The 19,438-nt window shown below is 38.4% G+C and overlaps 2 protein-coding genes across 2 annotated transcripts; one reads left to right on the forward strand and one right to left on the reverse strand.

Annotated features, from left to right (window-relative positions):
• Positions 1 to 280: 280 nt before the first annotated feature.
• Positions 281 to 9,595, forward strand: prmt9 (protein arginine methyltransferase 9). Its single transcript, XM_056735705.1, has 13 exons — positions 281 to 449; positions 608 to 810; positions 945 to 1,093; positions 1,228 to 1,464; positions 1,572 to 1,739; positions 4,067 to 4,169; positions 4,600 to 4,709; positions 5,292 to 5,484; positions 5,715 to 5,898; positions 6,315 to 7,008; positions 7,086 to 7,239; positions 8,710 to 8,832; positions 9,264 to 9,595. Exons 2-13 carry the CDS (start codon positions 613 to 615, stop codon positions 9,582 to 9,584), a joined length of 2,634 nt encoding a protein of 877 aa, XP_056591683.1. The 5' UTR covers positions 281 to 449; positions 608 to 612; the 3' UTR covers positions 9,585 to 9,595.
• Positions 9,596 to 9,680: 85 nt separating this feature from the next.
• Positions 9,681 to 19,007, reverse strand: tmem184c (transmembrane protein 184C). The gene is made up of 10 exons (XM_056735709.1): positions 18,354 to 19,007; positions 18,125 to 18,255; positions 18,005 to 18,041; positions 17,527 to 17,732; positions 16,336 to 16,410; positions 16,061 to 16,154; positions 15,017 to 15,129; positions 14,781 to 14,880; positions 11,726 to 11,897; positions 9,681 to 11,580 (listed from the first exon to the last, which is right to left on the reverse strand). Exons 1-10 carry the CDS (start codon positions 18,468 to 18,470, stop codon positions 11,282 to 11,284), a joined length of 1,344 nt encoding a protein of 447 aa, XP_056591687.1. The 5' UTR covers positions 18,471 to 19,007; the 3' UTR covers positions 9,681 to 11,281.
• Between the last annotated feature and the right edge of the window lie 431 nt (positions 19,008 to 19,438).

Genomic DNA, 19,438 nt, shown 5'->3' on the forward strand with positions numbered 1-19,438 from the left:
TCCTCCCGCGTGCACGGCTCTAGGGGCTTTTCATGCATCACGTCATCACGTTTGATTTTCTCAATCTGGAAATCCGGGATAACTCTGGATATGTCAGACCGCTGATCGTGCTCTTGCGGACTTTTGACACTCTGTTCGTACCTCATTAAGTTATTTAGCGTACGAAGACATTTTGTGTTTTTCAACAGACGACTTTGGAGTAATGGGTCACAGTCAACGAGCTAAATTTCACATGGAACAAAAAATCTGTAGTTCGTGTTTCCACCCGACGAGTTGCACCAAATGGACCAGCAATGCAGAAGCTGAACTGCATCGATTTATTACTATCAGTATACACGGAGATATAGCAATAAAAAATGTTTAAAATACTGTATGGTTTAGGTACAGTTAGTTGGAAGTTAACGTAGTTTTTTGTGCATACGGGATCGCAACTTGCAGACGTAAAACAGGTATATAGAGACGTGCAGCATCCCAAAAATAATGAATTACGGTATATTCCACGTTTACATGTAACTGTTATCTTGTGTTTTTATCCTTGGTCCACCTGACTGTTTTATTTGAGTAATTTCTGTAACATGTTGATTTTACTAAATTCATTCCTTCACAGAAACGATGCCCAACACCACCACGAGACCAAAAAGATCGAGGCGTCAGAGGCGAGCACGTAGAGAAGATGCTGCGAGGAATGAACTGGTGTCAAGATCATTTGAAAGTGCTCAGCAGTGTCTGTTCAGTCATGACTATGGCACAGCCTTTGCCCACTATCTCCTGGCTCTAAACCTGGCCCCAGCCCTGAAAGATTTTGCAAATGTAAATATTGATGTAGCTTTTATGCCTTTAACTGTGTCTGATTGACCTGTCTTATAACTGCAGCAATGCATGGTTTCATAACTTGTTTAGATTGTTTGGTTTACTGCAGTAAATGTGTATATTTGTATATATAGGAGTCCTTTAGATTTACTCTTTTTAAATGGGCCGATGAGCTGGACTCTTTGGGACGGATCCAGGAACTCTTTGATTGTTATGAACAAGCTATGGAGTTGTTTCCTGTTGATGAGGTGATAGTGAACAGCATGGGAGAGAATCTTTTCAGGTATTTTTCCTGTTGACTTTTCTGTGGTTACTATTTTTGTAGATGTACAATTCTTAATTTGAAGTCAAGCAGCCAGCCAGACCGTGTTTCAATTCAGATGGTTCTGAGTCATCTGCCGAACTGTTTCTTTGCAGAATGGGATTTCGGGATGAGGCAGCTGGCCATTTTTACAAAGCCCTCAAGCTCCGACCAGATTTTCTAGAGGCAAAGGAAAACTTTTACCGTGTTGCTAACTGGTTGGTGGAGCGTTGGCATTTCTTAATGCTCAACGACCATGGCAGGAACCGCAAGTACCAGCTTGCTATTCAGAAAGCTGTAGAGGGAGGGTGCAGCACCGTTCTGGACATTGGAACTGGCACTGGCATCCTTGGGTGAGATTTTTTTAAATGTATTATGTAACGTTGGTATTTAACAAGTGTCCGCTACAGATGTTATACAGTGGTGAGTGTGTTTTGACACTGTTTGGTTGGCATGCTAGAATGTGTGCCAAGATGGCAGGCGCTGCTGAAGTCTATGCCTGTGAGCTGTCCAAGACAATGTATGAGCTGGCATGCGAAGTGGTTTCAGCCAATGGGATGGCAGATAGCATCAAGATCATTCACATGAAGTCTCTGGACATGGCAATTCCCCAAAACATTCCAAAAAGGTAAATGGTTTATATGATTAACAAGCTCTTAAGTAGGGATGTTCACGAAAATGTGAATATTCGATCCGCCATAAAAGTTCAAATATTACAAATTCTATTTGAATATTCATATTTTTCAAAAGAATAAAACTGCGTCACCACAAGGTTAAGTTACCCCTAAAGAAGACCTTAGAGTCGTCACGTCTTTTAACGTTTCTTCACTTCATCAATAATGATTTTATAATATACAGAAAATAAAAAAAATCATTTGTATATGTTCCTATATCTTTGTTCACTCAGATCGCAAGCTAGTTTAAATATTTTAAGTTTACACACCGGATGCCCAGACACATCAACATATTAACATTTTAAAAAACTGGTGAGCCAGAATTCGTTAAAATACTTAAAGGTATAAAAATGCCAAAGTCATATTAAATGATTAACAATAATTATTATTTATTACCATAACTTGTTCGGAGCGGTTGTTCTTAATAAATTCATATTCCTTCGTTAAAATATATTAAGCAATGCTAATTTCAACAATTAGAAACATGAAAATGTACATTTCACTGCAACAAATTTTAATGAATTTGGCCGTAACATTAGACTGGCACCTTTTTACAAACCTAAAATTCTGTGATTCTTACGTTAAAATAAATAGGCCTACTTTATTTATTGATGCAAATCCAATTCAAAGCTTAACAACACAAACATTGACCGTAAACGACAAAGAAAACGATATTTATGCGGTGCTGATAAGAATATCTTCCTAAGGCGACCATCACAGGGAAAGCATATACGGCTCTGTCTTTGTTGTGGGGTATATTTTAGGATCCTAACAAAGTGATCAGGCCCGTTTACTTTATCAATATTATAAACAATTCTTGTCAGATCTGGGTTTTGTTACCAGGAGTTGGAGAAGAACAGCGCGTTTTCTCTGCTCTCGGCTTGTAGAAGAGACTTTTTCACCAGAGTAAAATATGCTTTCTTTCCTTTATGCTTTCTTTCCTTATTTAGAAGATGTAAAACAAAATAAACAAGAAAACCATATATCAAAGACGGTCAATATATGTTGCGTTTTGTTCGCTTTGATTTGTCTGTTTTTTTGTGTATTATACTGTTTTGCGAAGGTTTGAATGCAGTTTTTATTTTTCTATATTTTTCCAAATTAAAAAACCTATATACAGCATATAATATTAATGCATTATGAATATGTAATGATAATTATACGCTTGATGTGAAATTGTGATTTAATAAAATCGTAACAAATGAGGTCATTATGAACTTAATTTAAATAAACCAATGTTCGAATATTCGTCTTTTTATGAGCTCAAATTTTCGAATATTAAATTATTGAAAATGCACATCCCTACTCTAAAGTTATTTATTTAAAATGATTATAATAATAATAGTTATGTAACCTGACTGTGGACCTTTTAATTATTATTGACATTAAGGGTCAATTTCCCAGACAGGGTTTAAGCCTAGTCCCAGACTAACTTAAAAATTGAGGTGTATTAATTGAAAACAACTTGCACTGACATTATTTTAGCATGATAATGTTTTTTTTGTAAACTATGTTTGTAAAAACGAATGAAATATCTTAATGGAACTACAACATTGTCTTGGCTTTAGCTAATCGTGTCTGGGAAACTGTCATAAAAAGTTCATGCTAAATCTGTGTAAAGATGTGTATAAATTAAAAAAGTTTTGTAGTTGAGAATTGCAATAGCAAACACAAAAGGTTGTAAATGGCTTTTTATTAAAGCGTTGGCCAAAAAAAAGTGTAAATGTAAATAAAAATGATCAGGTTTTTCATTATTTAATAATACACCTATTTTTAAATGATAGTCTTACCTACATTTTTAAATGCACAAAGTTTCACATATTTCCCAAATATTATGAGGTCAAAATAGGTAGTGATAACTTATACAATGTTTAGCAAAAAAGCACAATTTGAGATAAAGAATAGCTTGTCACTGCATTGTATGCCAACTTTTTATGTATTTCTGATTATATTGAATTGTACTGAAATGATCCTTGAAATAAATGTTCTTAAAGCCCATTTAACCCATATTTAGCTAATTTGCACATACAATTCGAAAATTATCAACTTAAATAAGTCATGCATTATAAGTAAAATCCTCTTTAGTAAGATAAAACTTCTTAACATATGTGTTTTAAGGTACAAATATTCCCATAAATGTTTATGCATGTGTTATGAAAGCGACAAGTGTTATAGTGTATAGATTATTTATATATATATATATTCATATAATGTTTGACAAGATATTATATATTTGTTGACCAGTATTGTGAGTGTGTACATAATGTTTTGTTTTTCCTAGGGTGTCACTGGTTGTAACAGAGACTGTGGATGCTGGGCTATTCGGTGAGGGTATCGTCGAGAGTTTGATTCATGCATGGAAGCACCTACTCTTACCTCCACCTGTAAGTCACCTTTAGTATTTCATCATGTGTGTAAGCTATGCTCGGTTCACCAAACACACCTTAAGGTCACATGATGACACAATATAAACTCTTGCTCTTATAGTGTAATCCTTAAACAATTGACTTTATCCCTTCTTATCCAACCACGCTCGTAGAGAATTCCACCCTGAAATTTCAAGTTGCCTCACTGCCAACATGTGCAAGGCTTTTTTTTAGCTTGCCTTCCAAGAACTAAATCCTTTTCCCCAAACCCATGCTCTGAATATGACTAGACCAATTTCAAGGAGTAGCCTGTGCTTTCAAGATGCCATTTTCCATTGAGCCAATGGGCCCACCTAGTGGCTACCTGATGTACATAACTGTGTGTTTTATAACATCATTGCATGAACATGATAGATCAAACAATGCATTTGCTCAAACATCTCAACAGAACTCTCTGGAAGCCCACCACAATCTCTCACAAACCGGCCGGGTAATACCCGCAGGTGCAACTGTGTTTGGGGTGGCTGTGCAGTGTCATGAGATCCGGAGACATCAGAGGTGAGAGACCGCGGCTGTTTATGAAGGAATGACACATTCTTATGATCATCTTTACATTGTACTTCTACTTAGAAATAATGAATGTAGGAAGCAGGATCTTCACATTCATTAAACAATAAAAGAGCTGTTAAATCACAAAGTTGGCGAACTTGGAATACAAGTTCACCTCGAGTTTATTTTGATATTTAATAATATAAAAGTATAATAAAGTGTACAGTTTATGTCAATTCCTTTACTTTTTTACAGGATAAATTACACACGGTCATACCTCATTTACATTTAAAAACCACTGTGTATTTTCTTCCATGCATGGCAATACATAATGACTACAGCTACCAAAAAAATGTGAGTTTACGTGCCTGACAAGTATTTGTGTAACTTATATTTTAGGAAAAAGGGTTTTAGTTGGGGTTACCAAGGACTTTCTTTTACTTAAAAAAACAATTAGAAATTATATTAGCACCTTGGCTTGAAAATGCAAATTCTATACAAACTGCTCACTGAACAGAGGCACAAAAGCAACATGTGATTATATTGTACCTCCTCAACGTTTAATTATCTGACATTTCCTCTTTTCTTAAGGATTTGTGTGTCATCCGTGGGAGGTTTGGACCTGTCTGCAGTAGGAGAGATCTACAGTCCTGTTAGCTGTTCAGCTGATGCTGAGGACAGTACAGAGCCCTACACTACTGAAAGACTGAGCCGTCTGCGGGGAGGATACATTCAGCTCACACAGCCCTTCACAGCACTGGTTATAGACTTCAATAATGTGCAGGTATAATGGCTCAGTGAATTTAATTGATTCTGGCATTCTGAAATAATAGGTATCAAACGCTTGTCAACTTTGCGAAAAATGGGAATCGCACACTTAAAGACACTTAAAGACCAAGTTGCATCATACACTTTGAGAATGCCTCATTGTCTCAAATATCAACTCAAACTGAAATATCATTTCAAAAGCAGCAAGATTGCAGTATGTGCTCTCGAAAATTCCATGTGTCACAGGAGCTGGAGGGTCTCTGCTCCAGAGAGGTGATGCAACTGAGATTGCCTGTGATTCAGGAGGGAGTTCTTGATGCTTTGGCCGTGTGGTTTCAGCTGCACCTGGATCAAGACAACCACCTGTCCACCGGCCCGCAGGAAGATACATGCTGGGAACAAGCCATTTATCCAGTACAGACTCCATTGAGTAAGAGCTCCTTATTGGATCTAGGCAATACGTGTAGTGTATATGATGCAGTTTTGATTAAAAGATTAAATTCATGTAGTTATTGACTATGATCAGTGTTCATATCTGATGTATTGGTAAAGAGATTTTGTTTTTGCTAATTTCTGTTGTGACATCATGCCCCAGTGATAAAATTGCCAACTCATCGGACACAACTCATTCAGTCTTTTGTTGAATTTTTTTTGAATAAATCCAATCTGACTGTTTGGACTAAAATGCATTTTCAAAAATCACATACACGTGTTTAGATGAGTTTTTTAAAAGTCAGATTAGATGTTTCATTTAATTAATTTTTCGCTTTGTAGACCGCAAATAGCCAAAGGATTTGAGTCACCAAACAGATTTTGCTTTAATGTCTCATTAATGTCGTCCCTTAGACACTTTAAAACGCGGTGATGAACTGCTGGTGGAAGTTTCCTGTAAGGATGCTTATCTGAGACTGTGCTGTGTTGCTGTCGTAAGAGACAAACAGACGTTCCATCTGGACAATGTAAATCAAGAACCTCCAAAGACCCTCAACCCAAACCCTGAAGCGGAGCTGTGCAGTGCTCTGGCCGGCCTTCAGACCACCCCTGAAAAACTATCTCTCTCTTTTACACTAGAATCCTCTGAGATTGCCCTCCTCAACAACATAACATATCATAACAGCTTCCAAAGGGCCATGTGCAAACTTCTAGCTTCTCTAAAGTCCATGAGGTCACAAGAATCAGATATCAAACCTTCCTCAGATCCGGTCTATGTGCTTGATGTCTCTGAAGGCTTCTCCGTGCTTTCCTTAATAGCAGCTAAGTTGGGCATGGGTTCAGATGAAGATATTCACATCAGCACCGGGTTTGTTCAAGCCTACAGTTCAGTTGAGAAGGAACATCATCAGACTATGTTAAGACTGCTGGCTAAACACAATGGTGTACCTGAGAGTACTTTAGAGTTCTGGCTGAGACATGTGGAGGACGATTCAGCTGTTCTTCAGCGGCCAGCCATTGAAAAGCTTTGGAGCGCCATCATTCTTGACTGCATAGAGACCTGCGGGCTTATTCGAGAGAAACTGTTGGAGAAGGCAACATTGGCGAGGTAAGGTCTTTGAGTTCACAGTTTGTGTCATTGTGTGGCCAAGCCATGTTCTTATAAACCGATCTGTATCATTTGAGGTGTTTGCTGGAGGATGGTGGACAGATTTTTCCAGAGCGTATCGTGATCTATGGTATGCTTGTCGAGTCAAACACGCTGCTTCAGGAGAGCGCTGTCCAGGGAATGGAGCCGACTCTTGGGTTCAATATTGCACCGTTCATCAATCAGTTCACTGTATGTACCTTGACCACCCTGGTCATTTTACCTTTTACATTCAAATATGGGTACAATGTCTATCCCTGTGTCTCAATCAGCTCCCTTGTTCAGTAGTCAGTGCACTGACCAGGAACTCATTCACAAAGTTCTGCCATTGCACTGAACCGTAAACGTTCGTTCTAAAAAAATCCCACAATGCACCTCAAAAACCAGGGCGCATTGATGGTCCCTTACCGGAAATCACGTGTCAAGTTTCGAAGACGTTTTACGAAATCGCAACTCGATGAACTTCATGAATCGCGATATAACTTTGAACAGACAAACGCTTTTTTATGTCATGTATAAACAAACGTTGCTAGCCACGGAGGCAAAACAATCTACCCAACAGTTAAATTTAATAATCGACCAAATTTGTGCAAAGAATAATGAAAGTGTTTCTCATATGTACTTCAACCAGCTTTTAAAAAATAAAGCTTAAGCGGTCAAGAAAATAAGTAAATGGTGTCCCAATGAGAAGGGACCCAGGGCCCTTAGCAGTGCCCGGACCCGTGTACACTATAAACTCATTCGTGGATCGAGACACATGGTATATTTGTCCAGATTTTCACTGGTATTGTGATATTTAATGCATTAGATTTTCTTGCTTTTAATGAAGGGACAGTGTCGGTAACTTATTGGATTTATATCTAAAGTGTAATATTTTTTATTGACAACAAAGAGTATGTTTGCTTTCCTAAGACTCGACTTTGAACTGCAAAGTCAAGGACTTGTGCAAAAATAGACGTGTGAATGGATGTATTGATTCAGGTCTCGGTGTGAATGTGATGGCAAGTTCACAGTGTTAAGACTCTTACTTTTACTTTTGAAATTATTGCTTTGGTTTAAAGGGATAGTTAAGCCAAAAAATAAAATTCTATCATCATTTACTAGCCTTTGAGTAGTTCCAAATATGTATACATTTCTTTGTTCTGATGAACACATAGAAAGATATTTGGAAGAATGTTTGAATCTTTATAAATTTCCTTGTTTGGTTGAACACAGAGAAAGATATTTGCACGAATGCTTGTAACCATTCAGTTCTTGGGCCCCATTGATCACCATAGTAGGAACATTACTTAATATATATTTTTGTTCTGTTGAACACAAAATGAAACAAACTATTTTTATTAGGACAGCAAACAGTTCTGGGGCACTTTGGACTACCATTGTAATTTTTCCACCTATGGTAGTCAATGGGGCCCAAGAACTGTTTGGTTACAAGCATTCGTCCAAATATCCTTCTCTGTGTTCAACCAAACAAGGAAATTTATACAGATTTGGATCAACCAGAAAGAAGGTATTTCGTGACAGAATTTACACTTTAGGGTGAACTGACCCTTTAACTGTAAAGATGGTTTTAAAAGTATTATTAAGTTGTTATTACTTAATCAAAACAACCAAATTGCAGTTTGATTGATTTTATGTGTAAACTGTACTTGTTTTTCTCAGGTACCTGTTCATGTGTTTTTGGATCTGTCCACTCTTGAATGCTCACATCTTAGTGCTTCGGTGGAACTCCTCACGCTTGACCTCATGAACAGCACTGCCAATTACACCTACAATGAAGTCAAAGTGAGTCAGAACCATTTTGTCCTGGTTATTTTGTGTTGTCTCTGTTCATCTAAGATTAATACCATTGAAATGACTTGGTTGTCAAAGGTTTAGTTGACAAAAGCATAAAAAAACATATTAAATCCTTCTGTCATTCTTCTGTTGGGCCTAAAAGGAAATGGTGAATAATGTTTGGAAACTCTTTCCAGCTCAAAAATAAACATCTAAAAGTATGATTAAAGTGAATGAATAAGCCTATATTTAATATCTAATAAAGGCACAACAGTGACAAACAGTGTCTTACCTTTCGTTTTATGAAACACACTTGCATCAAATTTCCTATCAATGACATATACGAGTGACTTTTAATATTTCTCCTAGAACCTGTTGCTAGGACAAATTATTCTTTAAGGCTAGTGACACTGCTCTAACTCCCATTTATTCTTTGCCAGGTTCAGGTCAGCACCTCGGGCAAATTGACTGCCATTCCCTTTTGGTACCAGATCCATCTGGACTCTGAACTAAGTGTCAGCACCTTCAGTGAGGACTCTCACTGGAAGCAGGCAGCGGTGGTCCTTCAGCAGCCCCTCGAGGTAAACAGAGGCGAGTGGGTCCAGCTTAGCATCCGGCTCAACAAGAGCATCATCTCTATTATAGCTTCTAAAGAAGAGGGGCCTGGAGCTAATGATGTCACCAGGGAGGAGCTTATAGACATGGACTCTGTTACAAAGGCGGGGCCAGTAAACGGTAACTCATTAGGGGAGGGGTTATGATTCTGTACACTACAACAGATTGTATTGTTATAGTGCTATAAGGTTGAAAGTTAATATTTTTAGGAACAGAATGTTTTACAATAAAAATTGCACCTGTAAATTCTGTGGCTTTTTTTAATACATTTTAAATATGTTATTGTATACAGGGATTTCAAACAAACATCCAATGCACATTTCCGCGTGAACTTTAATCATTTGTGATGACATTTGGTAAATAAGGCAATGCAACAGCTGTTCAACCCATTGCAGGAAGATACATATGACCGTTCATTAAACACCAGGATTCCCCACTCCCTCCACATCTGTAAAGATGACTGGCTGTATGCTATGTATCAAATTTTTGTACTTCGTGTGCAACAGTTTTCTGACATGAAAAATACAATTTCTTAATTCAAATAAGACAACTTTGGCTGACATCTACACATTGCATCATTCTGTCAAAGTGATCTCAAAACAGGATTTTAATATCTCTGTTTTAATAGCTTTCTAGTCGATAAAACAATACAAAATAAAAATGTTTTATCTGAACATTCATTTTGACAAGAAAAATCTAATAACAATGCATAGCATCATGTTTGGATGCAGGTGTATGAAGACAAGCTGTCCAGGAGCAGTTGCTATGCACTAAAGTGAAATAACGGAGATATGAGTGCTTTAGCACTTTGCGCTTTACAGCATCTATAACACTTGTAATATACACTTGTAGATGTTCTATCTACAGCATGCATATATTCAACTGAGACAACTGTTGCAAATCTCATGACAACCTGGCAATTCTGTGTTGTTCTCCTCAAACGTCAGATAAAAAGCATTTAACAAATAAACTGAGAACGTAACACTGATATTAAAAAAATATGGTTAAAATTACTTACTCACATATTCAGTATCATAAGTATAGTAACATGAACAGAATTTTTAAGTAGTGTCATTAATATGTCGACATTCGTACAGCTGTCTTCACTGAATGGTCAACTTGTTCACCCATAAAATGAAATTTACCCCATAATTACCTTTTACTTCTGTCATTCCTGATGCATGTCTTTCTTTCTTTAGCTAAAAAAAAATGCATTTATATTAATTAAAATCTATTTCTAAGTTTGTAATGCCATTGAATTGTGCCCCATTTTGAAGCTCCAAAAGCGCAGATACAGTATCTATCCTAAAACAACTCCAGGAGGTTTATGTTTTCTGAACCAAAACTATTCATATTTTGAGCTTATTTACCCAAGACATGGCGGTATGCGGGCTCGAAGAATCTCGAGGTTGCATCTCATTGGTACACACATTGAGACACAACAAGAGCCATGGGGCCAGCGTGCCTCAAAAAAAAAAGTGAAGTCATATACACATAGGATAGCATGAGGGTGAGTAAATTATGGGATTCATTTTAGTTTTGGGTTGAGTATTTCTTTAAAATTAGTATTTGTGTGTGCTTGGCTCTAAAGTCAGTTAATATTTTGGTCGTGTTTTCAGCAAAGTAATGCCAAAAGAATAAAAAAAAATATCCCAACCTGTTACAGAATCCTTCAAATATGCTCTTTCTACCAAAGCTCCACCAAGCCTTTCTAAACCCACATTAACCATCGGTATCTAACTGATAGTAGTTACCGGAGTTAACAGTGGTTGCATATATTCCAGACGGGAGCTAATGCACAGTTTGCATAATAAAAGCTTTGGTAGCTGTAGCTCATGGCATGCTAAATGATTGTCGCATACTCTGAGCCCTGTGGGTCTTTATGATCACTGGATATCACATTAGGAGTGATGTCGTCCACGTCTCCCTCCCATGCTGCACATCCGAGATTGGCGGGAGCGGAAACGGAGTGGGGGGTTGAGGTGTGGCCCATGCCTTGGTATAGGCCTTTGGGTGATGCAGGAGTGGAAGATGCTTCAGCTCCAGGTTCAAGAGAACCGTCTGACAGCAGTCCAGTGTTCTCATCCTGGTAAGCCTCTTCTCCAAAATATGTTTTCCTCGGTCGACCCATAACAGTCCTCCCTGAAGCAATAAAACAAAAGCAATTACAAAAATGTTGTCTTTCAAACTGAATGTTAATGCAGGACAAAAATCCAGTAGGAACCCAAAACTTTTAAACATCTATCTATACGAAAAGGCAATAATAATCCACACTGTCAAGACTCACCAACATTTCGCACTTGCTCCGAGATGTCAGCCCGTATATCTGAGATATCCCACATGGCCAAAAAGGAATCAAAGCAGGAACCTTCCTCTGCTTCCTGTATGTAGGGTTTGTAAGTAAAGCTGAAGTGGTGGGCAATGGCTGCTAAAAACATCTCCACACAGATAATGAAGTCCTGTGAGAACAAAAAAGAAGTAACACTTTACAACAAGTTGCTTTATTGTTAACAATAGTAAACGAATAGCAAACATTAGCAAACAATATAGTTTTTAAGCATTTATTAATCCTTGTTAATGTTAATGTCAGTAAAATAATTCATGTTATTTCATTAACTAATGTTAACAGTGACAACAACTGATTTTAATAACATAAAACATGTATATATATATATATATATATATATGATAGGGGGGCACGGTGGCTTAGTGGTTAGCACATTCGCCTCACACCTCCAGGGTTGGGGGTTTGATTCCCACTTCCGACTTGTGTGTGTGGAGTTTGCATGTTCTCCCCGTGCCTCAGGGGTTTCCTCCGGGTATTCCGGTTTCCTCCCCTGGTCCAAAGACATGCATGGTAGGTTGATTGGCATCTCTGGAAAAATTGTCCATAGGGTGTGAGTGCGTGAGTGAATCTGAGAGTGTGTGTGCCCTGCGATGGGTTGGCACTCCATCCAGGGTGTATCCTGCCTTGATGCCCGATGACTCCTGAGATAGGCGCAGGCTCCCCGTGACCCGAGGTAGTTCGGATAAGCGGTAGAAAATGGAATGGAATGGAATATATATGATAGATTTTATTCGATTTTGCTGGAATGATGGCATTCGTTGTGAGTCTTTACGTTATGTGTTTACATAAATACTACGTACCCTTGCATATTGCATATGTCTTGTCAAGCTCCTTCTTACCACAGAGTTGAACAAATCCGAAAGTATTTCCAAAAATCTGCCCTCGCTTGAAATGTGAAAGGGTGTACAGGGCTCCAGGCTAACTTTTTTTCTAGGACCACTCTAGCCCCTGACTGAAATTTTTAGGAGCACCAGCAAAGAATTTAGGGCCACAACTTAAATCAGTCAGCAATGCATTCCCTTTTTCCCCAAAATACTTTATAACTGATACTGGTGAAAGAACCTGAAGCTTTTCGATGCTGCGAGATATGATTGGAGGGTACTTGGGGAGACGGGTTGAATGATGGAATTGAGAGAGGCATCTTGGAAGGTTTTCAGGGGGTGGTTTATTAGAAGATCAGCTCCGAATAGGGAGGGGCAGGTGTAAGCAGGGGGTCCGCGTTGGGCGCCAGCAGCCTGAACTTCTGCCAGAATCTGGGTCCTGATGTTGCCGGAGACGGGAGGAGGTTCCAAAGTCGGTGTGTTGACTGGGACCGGTATCGCCGTTGCTGCGGCTTTTTGCTGCGAAGCGGAGATCAAAGGTGGGGCTGCTGTCTGCAGGTAGATGTAGAGGCCGTACAGCTCGGCCTTGCTCATCCGCCTGCTGACATCCTGTGGATAGAGATATCCATAGGCTCGTGGCGATCCACTTCTCGATGGCTGGGATAGTTGGCCGCAGTGTGTAGCCTGGTGAAGCTAGCAGCCTCACGTCGAAGCAGAGGGCTCGATCTCTGCATCCGGGCCGGGGCTGTTGAGGAGCTGAGGTCCGCAGCCATGGCGCTTGTGGGATATCATTGTAATTATGTGAAGGGAGGGCGGGCTTGAGGAAGAGAGAGGAGGAAGGTGAAGGGTAATGGGTCTGTGCCGTTGGCTGAGGTGTGCTTGCCCTGTTGAGGTGGCTTGAGGCGGTGTGGGCCGGCATGGCGCTGTGAAGGTTGAGGTTATGGGCTCAAGTGGGTGGAAAGGCAGTCGGGTACTAGCAGCGGCAGGGGTGCGGCTTGTCAATGACGATCGTAGGCTCTTTCACGTGAGGACAGGAGCAGGGGGTTGATCTGGACATGTTGTGGTCGAATGTGAATACTGAAAAGTCTGGGGACTTGTTTGCTTCTGGCCGGGGACTGCCCGAAAGTCCATTTGACTGGCAGGTATGCGATGATGTTTACTTTGGCATGGCGAGGTTTGTGAGCGTATAAATGTCACTGACACCTCAGTGAACGCACAATGCGGTTCAAGCACTAGTAAACTCAGTTTTTACATCATACATTGTGAAGTATCGGAAATGTGTCATGGAATTTGGTGTCGATTAGATTGACTGCATGGAGCGACGGAATGAATTGTTTCACCCAAGATGATTGTTTCACTTTGCAGAAGATGAGTGTACAGCCATTGAAACGTAAAAGTGTTGGCATTAGCGTGCGGTTATTGAATTGGGTCGAAATACGACGATCTTGCGAGCCTGATTAGCATATGTTTACTGTTGCCGGCGTCTGAACTCTCGTGTCCCATTAGCAGTGAGCTAGTGTACCGGCAGCAATTGCATCTGGGAACGAATGAGGTGACATGAGACGTAAACCAGCGGGGATACGGACATCCTTCCTGAGTTGATGAAATCCTTTTAGAGTTTGGTTTTCGTTTGGGATTAGTTTATCGAAAAGCAAAAAAGAACGGTGTAATGCAAACAAGCTGGTATTTTGCGTGTGTGTCAGAGACATGATTATTACTTGTAAACATCCTCGGGCATAGCATCGAATGAAATGTATTGATGCTAATCTGAAGAGATAAAGCAGGTAAAATGGTTTGTCTATTTATAGGAGAGCTCGCTTGAGCTGATAGGGTAGATGCGGTGAATGCTGATGGTAGACCTGCCGGGCTGATTATATGCTCCAGCTCCTCCCGAACTTTGTCAATTAAACACAATTTCCGAACCGATAAACTATGCTCCGTTTAACCACTATTACAAGTGTATGTATGGACACAAGACTGTAGTGATACAACTTTAATTGCAGAATGACATGTTGTACAGTTGAGCCCAACTTGTTCACAAGCAGTGTGCAGTAAATTTAGTTGTGTGTTGCTAAAAAGTGACTAGAATGTAGAAACCATTATATATTTTATATTGTTGTTTAATAATACACATGTAAAGATAACGATCGCTCAGACCAAAGTACAACACGCACCTGTAATCCAGTGGCTACAGCCTCCACGCTATCCCAGTCCCAGGTGTGAGAGTCTGAGATTACACCCACCTTCACTAAGAGTGCAATGACAACAGCTTGCCTAAAACAAGCCGAACAACCCCATGTAAAACATTTTGTAATAACATGATGTGGTGTACAATTGTGATGACTTTCTGAGCCAGTGATGATGACACTATGTATCTATCAGCACTAAACATGATAATAAATACATTTACCAGAATGACACAAAGACCACCAGCTTGACACAGAGGAATTTGCCCACTGGTTTGATTGGACTGAGCTCTTCTCTTAGGGCCTTATAGAACAGCACAAGACAGTACATTGCAAACTGAGGAGAGAAAAACATGTGTACCATTAGGCCACTGTTGTGTAGGCAGGTTATAATTTAACCCTGATAGTACATAAATAAATCTTCTGTCTGGTACACATTTCTAAAAGGGGCAATTCACACAAAAGACATTTCCTGTACAGAAATTAAAACAATTGCAATTTGTCCATCCACACTAAAAATAAAATAGGTTGCTGTGTGGCAGAGTCTCTACCAATCATATGGCAGAAGTTTTCGGTTTGCATGCTTTCTTGTATTTAAAACAGACTGCCCCTTATTTTCTTATGAATTGCATTCAGCAAGTATTCTTTTAAATCGTTCCCCTATTTGAATGTGATTTTATGTTAAATATCATCATAATTACATAGCTCATATGGATACTCAATTCTGATCAAGCACCATCCAACAGTTTCATATTTTAAAAAACAGCATCTTTTTTTTTTACAAACTATTACAACGATAACAAAATAATACTTATCCATAAGAATAAAGCATATTTTGCTGCTAAATTATTTACTGCTGAGTGTCTGGTTTGAATAGTGTAAATAAAAACTAACACAATTCTTTCTTCAGTGGAACACAAATGATGTTATGCAGATTTTTACTGACTAATAACCTCAACTCCCATTTACTCATAATGTATGCCAGTGTCAACTTTTTTGTTTGAACAGTTAATAAAGGACATGAATGCAACATTTTTGAATTTTACTTTTTGGGTGAAACAGTTAACATGAGTGGTTTTAAAACAAAGCCCAATTTTTGTAACTGCAAAAAATAGAGATACTGTGGCAAAAGAAATGAAATAACATTTCTAACAAGGCCTGACTGCTCAACAATTGTTAAAACAATTGCTGATTGGTCTTTGCGCAGAGTGATAATACAAGATCATGTAACATTCTTATGTAATATTCATAAAAAGAGAGAAACTTACAAGCTGAGAAAGATTATTGACGATAACCAGGTACGTCCAGGCATTTTTAGAACTGAAGTTGCCTTCGTCATAGACTCCACAAAGCTGACAAATCCTATTTCAGTGAGACAATGTTTATGTTAGATTTGTTTGCAAGAAACGTTTGAAAAATAGGATGCGTTTAAACTGTTGCATGCTTAATTTAAGACTACAGTTAACGGTACGATCTTTGTGTAACTTAACACTTAAACAACATGACAAACCAAAGTAAAGGCTAGATTCTGAGTTACACTTACAAAGCAATGACTGTGGTGACAGGCCTCACCACAGTGTACTGAAGAACTCCCAGTTTACATCTCAGCAACAGTACTCTAAACAATCAACATAAACATATCAATCAGTTTAATCAATAATATTCAATCAATATAGTTACACTGGTCATACACACAGATAGTCCTGTCTCAAACCCCATAAAACTGCTTACTTGCATAGCTATTCATTAAGCTGAGACAGGTGAAAGTATCTTCAAATTTAACAAAAATGACACGCTTAAGTTAAGCTTAGGCAAATAATACATCATAATTCTGCTTCTCTGAAGCAGAAAGCAAGTTCTTCTTTAGTCACAAACAGTTCCAGTTTAAAACATTTCTGGTTTGAATTAAAAAACGGGTCCCACATCACCACGGTTTACCAACATAAATTTAAAACTCACTGCTGTCAGCAGCAGTAGCTAAAGGCAGCAAAAAAACTCTGCCAACTCTGCAAACATTTATGAAAAAAAATCCACTCCTGCTGTGTCTAAATAAGAATTTTCCATTTCACATGAAGAACTTTGGAGATGGCTTCAAGGGACAAGATGGTGAAGTGGGTAATTTCTTTGCAATATGAAGTAAATGTTAACAGCCATGCATTTACACTGAAATAAAAGGTTATAAAATACCTCATGTAGCTTATGAAAACACAATGTGATCTACTTGAGTCAAGCCTTATATCAAATATGTATGTCTGATGTCCTTGCGTCTCTCTTTATCCTTATATACACTTTCGTTTTAAAACACTTAAATAAAGTGTTTCTCATTATGTTAAAAAGGTTTTGATCTGAAGGTGTATGCTTACATTGGGCAAATATAAACCTTTTGATTACAAACAACATTTTTTAGTAAAACATCTTTGAAATTTGCAAACTCCGGGCACTAACTACACAAACATTGCTAAACTAATTCATTTTAGATTTTATAGTCGCAACATAATTCTCATAGTACCGTTTGTGTTATTCCACAGTTCTGATAAGTGTGCTATTTTTCTAACATGTGGAAACAATAATAAATATTCCAAAACTTGTATCGTAGTGTATATGTATATAATTATATATTGTATATTAAATATATCTCATGTATTTTACCTAGAAAAATGATTTCTGTAAGCACGCACACATTATCTGTCCTTGTATAAACAACAACATTTATAAAAGTATCTCTGTAACTCACTCTCCCATGGGCCATGGTGGACAGCAGCACAGAGGGGGGAGATGTTTTTGCTGCTCCTGCACCTCTAGCATCAGCACCAGACTGGGATACTGGTTTCCCAGATAGTTGAGTAGGAAGATCATAAAGTTGTAGATGACGTAGGCCTCATAGCATTCTCTGCATGTGTCTACATAGATGGCAATACTGGGATACTTAAGCGCTATCCACTGTGAAAACAGAAGAACATAATGTTATACAACTAAATGGACTATATTAGAGAAATCACTACTATTTTAAATGTAATCTTTCAGAGACAACATGTTACTGAAAATCAGATGTGGCTGAGAGTTCTGGTCAAAGAAGGCGCTGTTTTTAAATAAACTCCTAATGTAATCATGAGCCATGAGACTCAGAAGCATCAGGTCAGTCATTAACTGACCGTCAAACAATCAAGAGCACAAAAACAAACATCAAAGTTGCTGTTCAAAAAAATACTCACACTATCCAGACTGAAAATAGGAACCATCCATAATATTCTAAGGAAGAGAAACAGTGTGGGAAATATTTGAACAGGCAGAACGTTTATGGTATAAAATAAACATATTATTCATAAATATACCTGATTATTGGTTTTTGCAGCTCAGGTTGGGTGTAATTTACTAGATGCTGCAGTATCCCCCATAGTGAGATGGGAATAGTCATGAACACAAATATCCCAGCAATGAACCACGCCTTGTTATGAGCAGCAACCTGTCAAATAACAAGGAGACAACTGCATGTTATCGTACTTGCTGACACAATCACGTGCCAAATATTTGGTGTGGATAGACAAAAAAATGACATCTGACCTGTGATTTTTGAATTTCCCAGATACAAAGAGGAAGGATAACCAAAAGGAGCAGGATATAAAGCACCACCACCAGAGGCCGAATCCACCTCCTCCAGTTCCCACATGTGCACGGCATCTTGACGACTGTTACTGACTCTTACATTACACTTAGATGCATAGCGGCGAGTAGCTGGTTGAAAATATCCCAAGTTACGTTTCTAGCAGTTTTGCTGTCGTTGTATGTAAATGCATATGAAGAGTACCATCGCTATACAGATCTAGATAAACAATGAGAGTTCATAGCGCGTGAAGTAACTAATAAGCTGATTCATTGTACACATAAAGTGACCTCCTCATGATCATACATACACAAAAATTCACACCGATTTAACAACAATGCACGAGCATCACCGTACGATCATAATGTAAGTATTTTCGGAAAAGCCATGGCATAAAACCCGACAAGGGTTAAAATTGTAAAACGGTCGAGAAGTTGATAAACAAAGCTTGAGGAACTTCCTGTTGATCTTTTCGTCACTGCTTTTGATTCGTCCGTCTGTTTTCGTCAAGCAACCGAGAATGTTTGGATAATTGCGCCACCACTAGGACCGGAGCACTTCCGCCAAAGGTGCTTCAGATTTAAACAAGGCTGAATAATAAATAAATGTTTATATGTTTATAACAACTATTTTATGTTGATTTTATATGAACCATAATTTCACCTTTTGATTTTTTTAAGCTTGATCAAGCAATAAACCAAGATAGGAGTGTGGTGGCTGAACAACCGGCATGGAGGATGTAGCCATCTACAAAATAAAGTGTGCTTTATAGGTTAATAGAATGCTAGTACAACAATAAAGCACAAATAAAAACAAGTACATGAACTTCACAATGCAAATGTGAATATTATCAGTGGTTGAGATTTCAAAATATGGCCGCTAGATGACAGTGTATGGCAACAATTACAGTTTAGGACCCAAATGTTATCATATTGTTGTCGCAGAGGCTATAAACCATGTTTTTTTCTTTGACGAAAAAATGCTCCACCACATGTTTATATTTGTTTTCCGAACAACGGAGCAGCCGTTAAGTTTTAATATTCCT

This window comes from Triplophysa dalaica, chromosome 2 (assembly GCF_015846415.1).
Source record: "Triplophysa dalaica isolate WHDGS20190420 chromosome 2, ASM1584641v1, whole genome shotgun sequence".
In the NCBI taxonomy this organism is placed as follows: Eukaryota; Metazoa; Chordata; class Actinopteri; order Cypriniformes; family Nemacheilidae; genus Triplophysa; species Triplophysa dalaica.

Bases quoted from the DNA above. Each gene is read 5' to 3' on its own strand.
- prmt9 (XM_056735705.1), top strand. From the start codon at position 613: ATGCCCAACACCACCACGAGACCAAAAAGATCGAGGCGTCAGAGGCGA. The intron at 4,170-4,599 runs GTAAGTCACCTT...ACATCTCAACAG, and splicing joins ACCTACTCTTACCTCCACCT to AACTCTCTGGAAGCCCACCA. The intron at 8,833-9,263 runs GTGAGTCAGAAC...ATTCTTTGCCAG, and splicing joins ACACCTACAATGAAGTCAAA to GTTCAGGTCAGCACCTCGGG.
- tmem184c (XM_056735709.1), bottom strand. From the start codon at position 18,470: ATGCCGTGCACATGTGGGAACTGGAGGAGGTGGATTCGGCCTCTGGTG. The intron at 18,042-18,124 runs GTATATTTATGA...TCTCTTCCTTAG, and splicing joins CTGCAAAAACCAATAATCAG to AATATTATGGATGGTTCCTA. The intron at 11,581-11,725 runs GTGAGTCTTGAC...TTATTGCTTCAG, and splicing joins GGAGCAAGTGCGAAATGTTG to GGAGGACTGTTATGGGTCGA.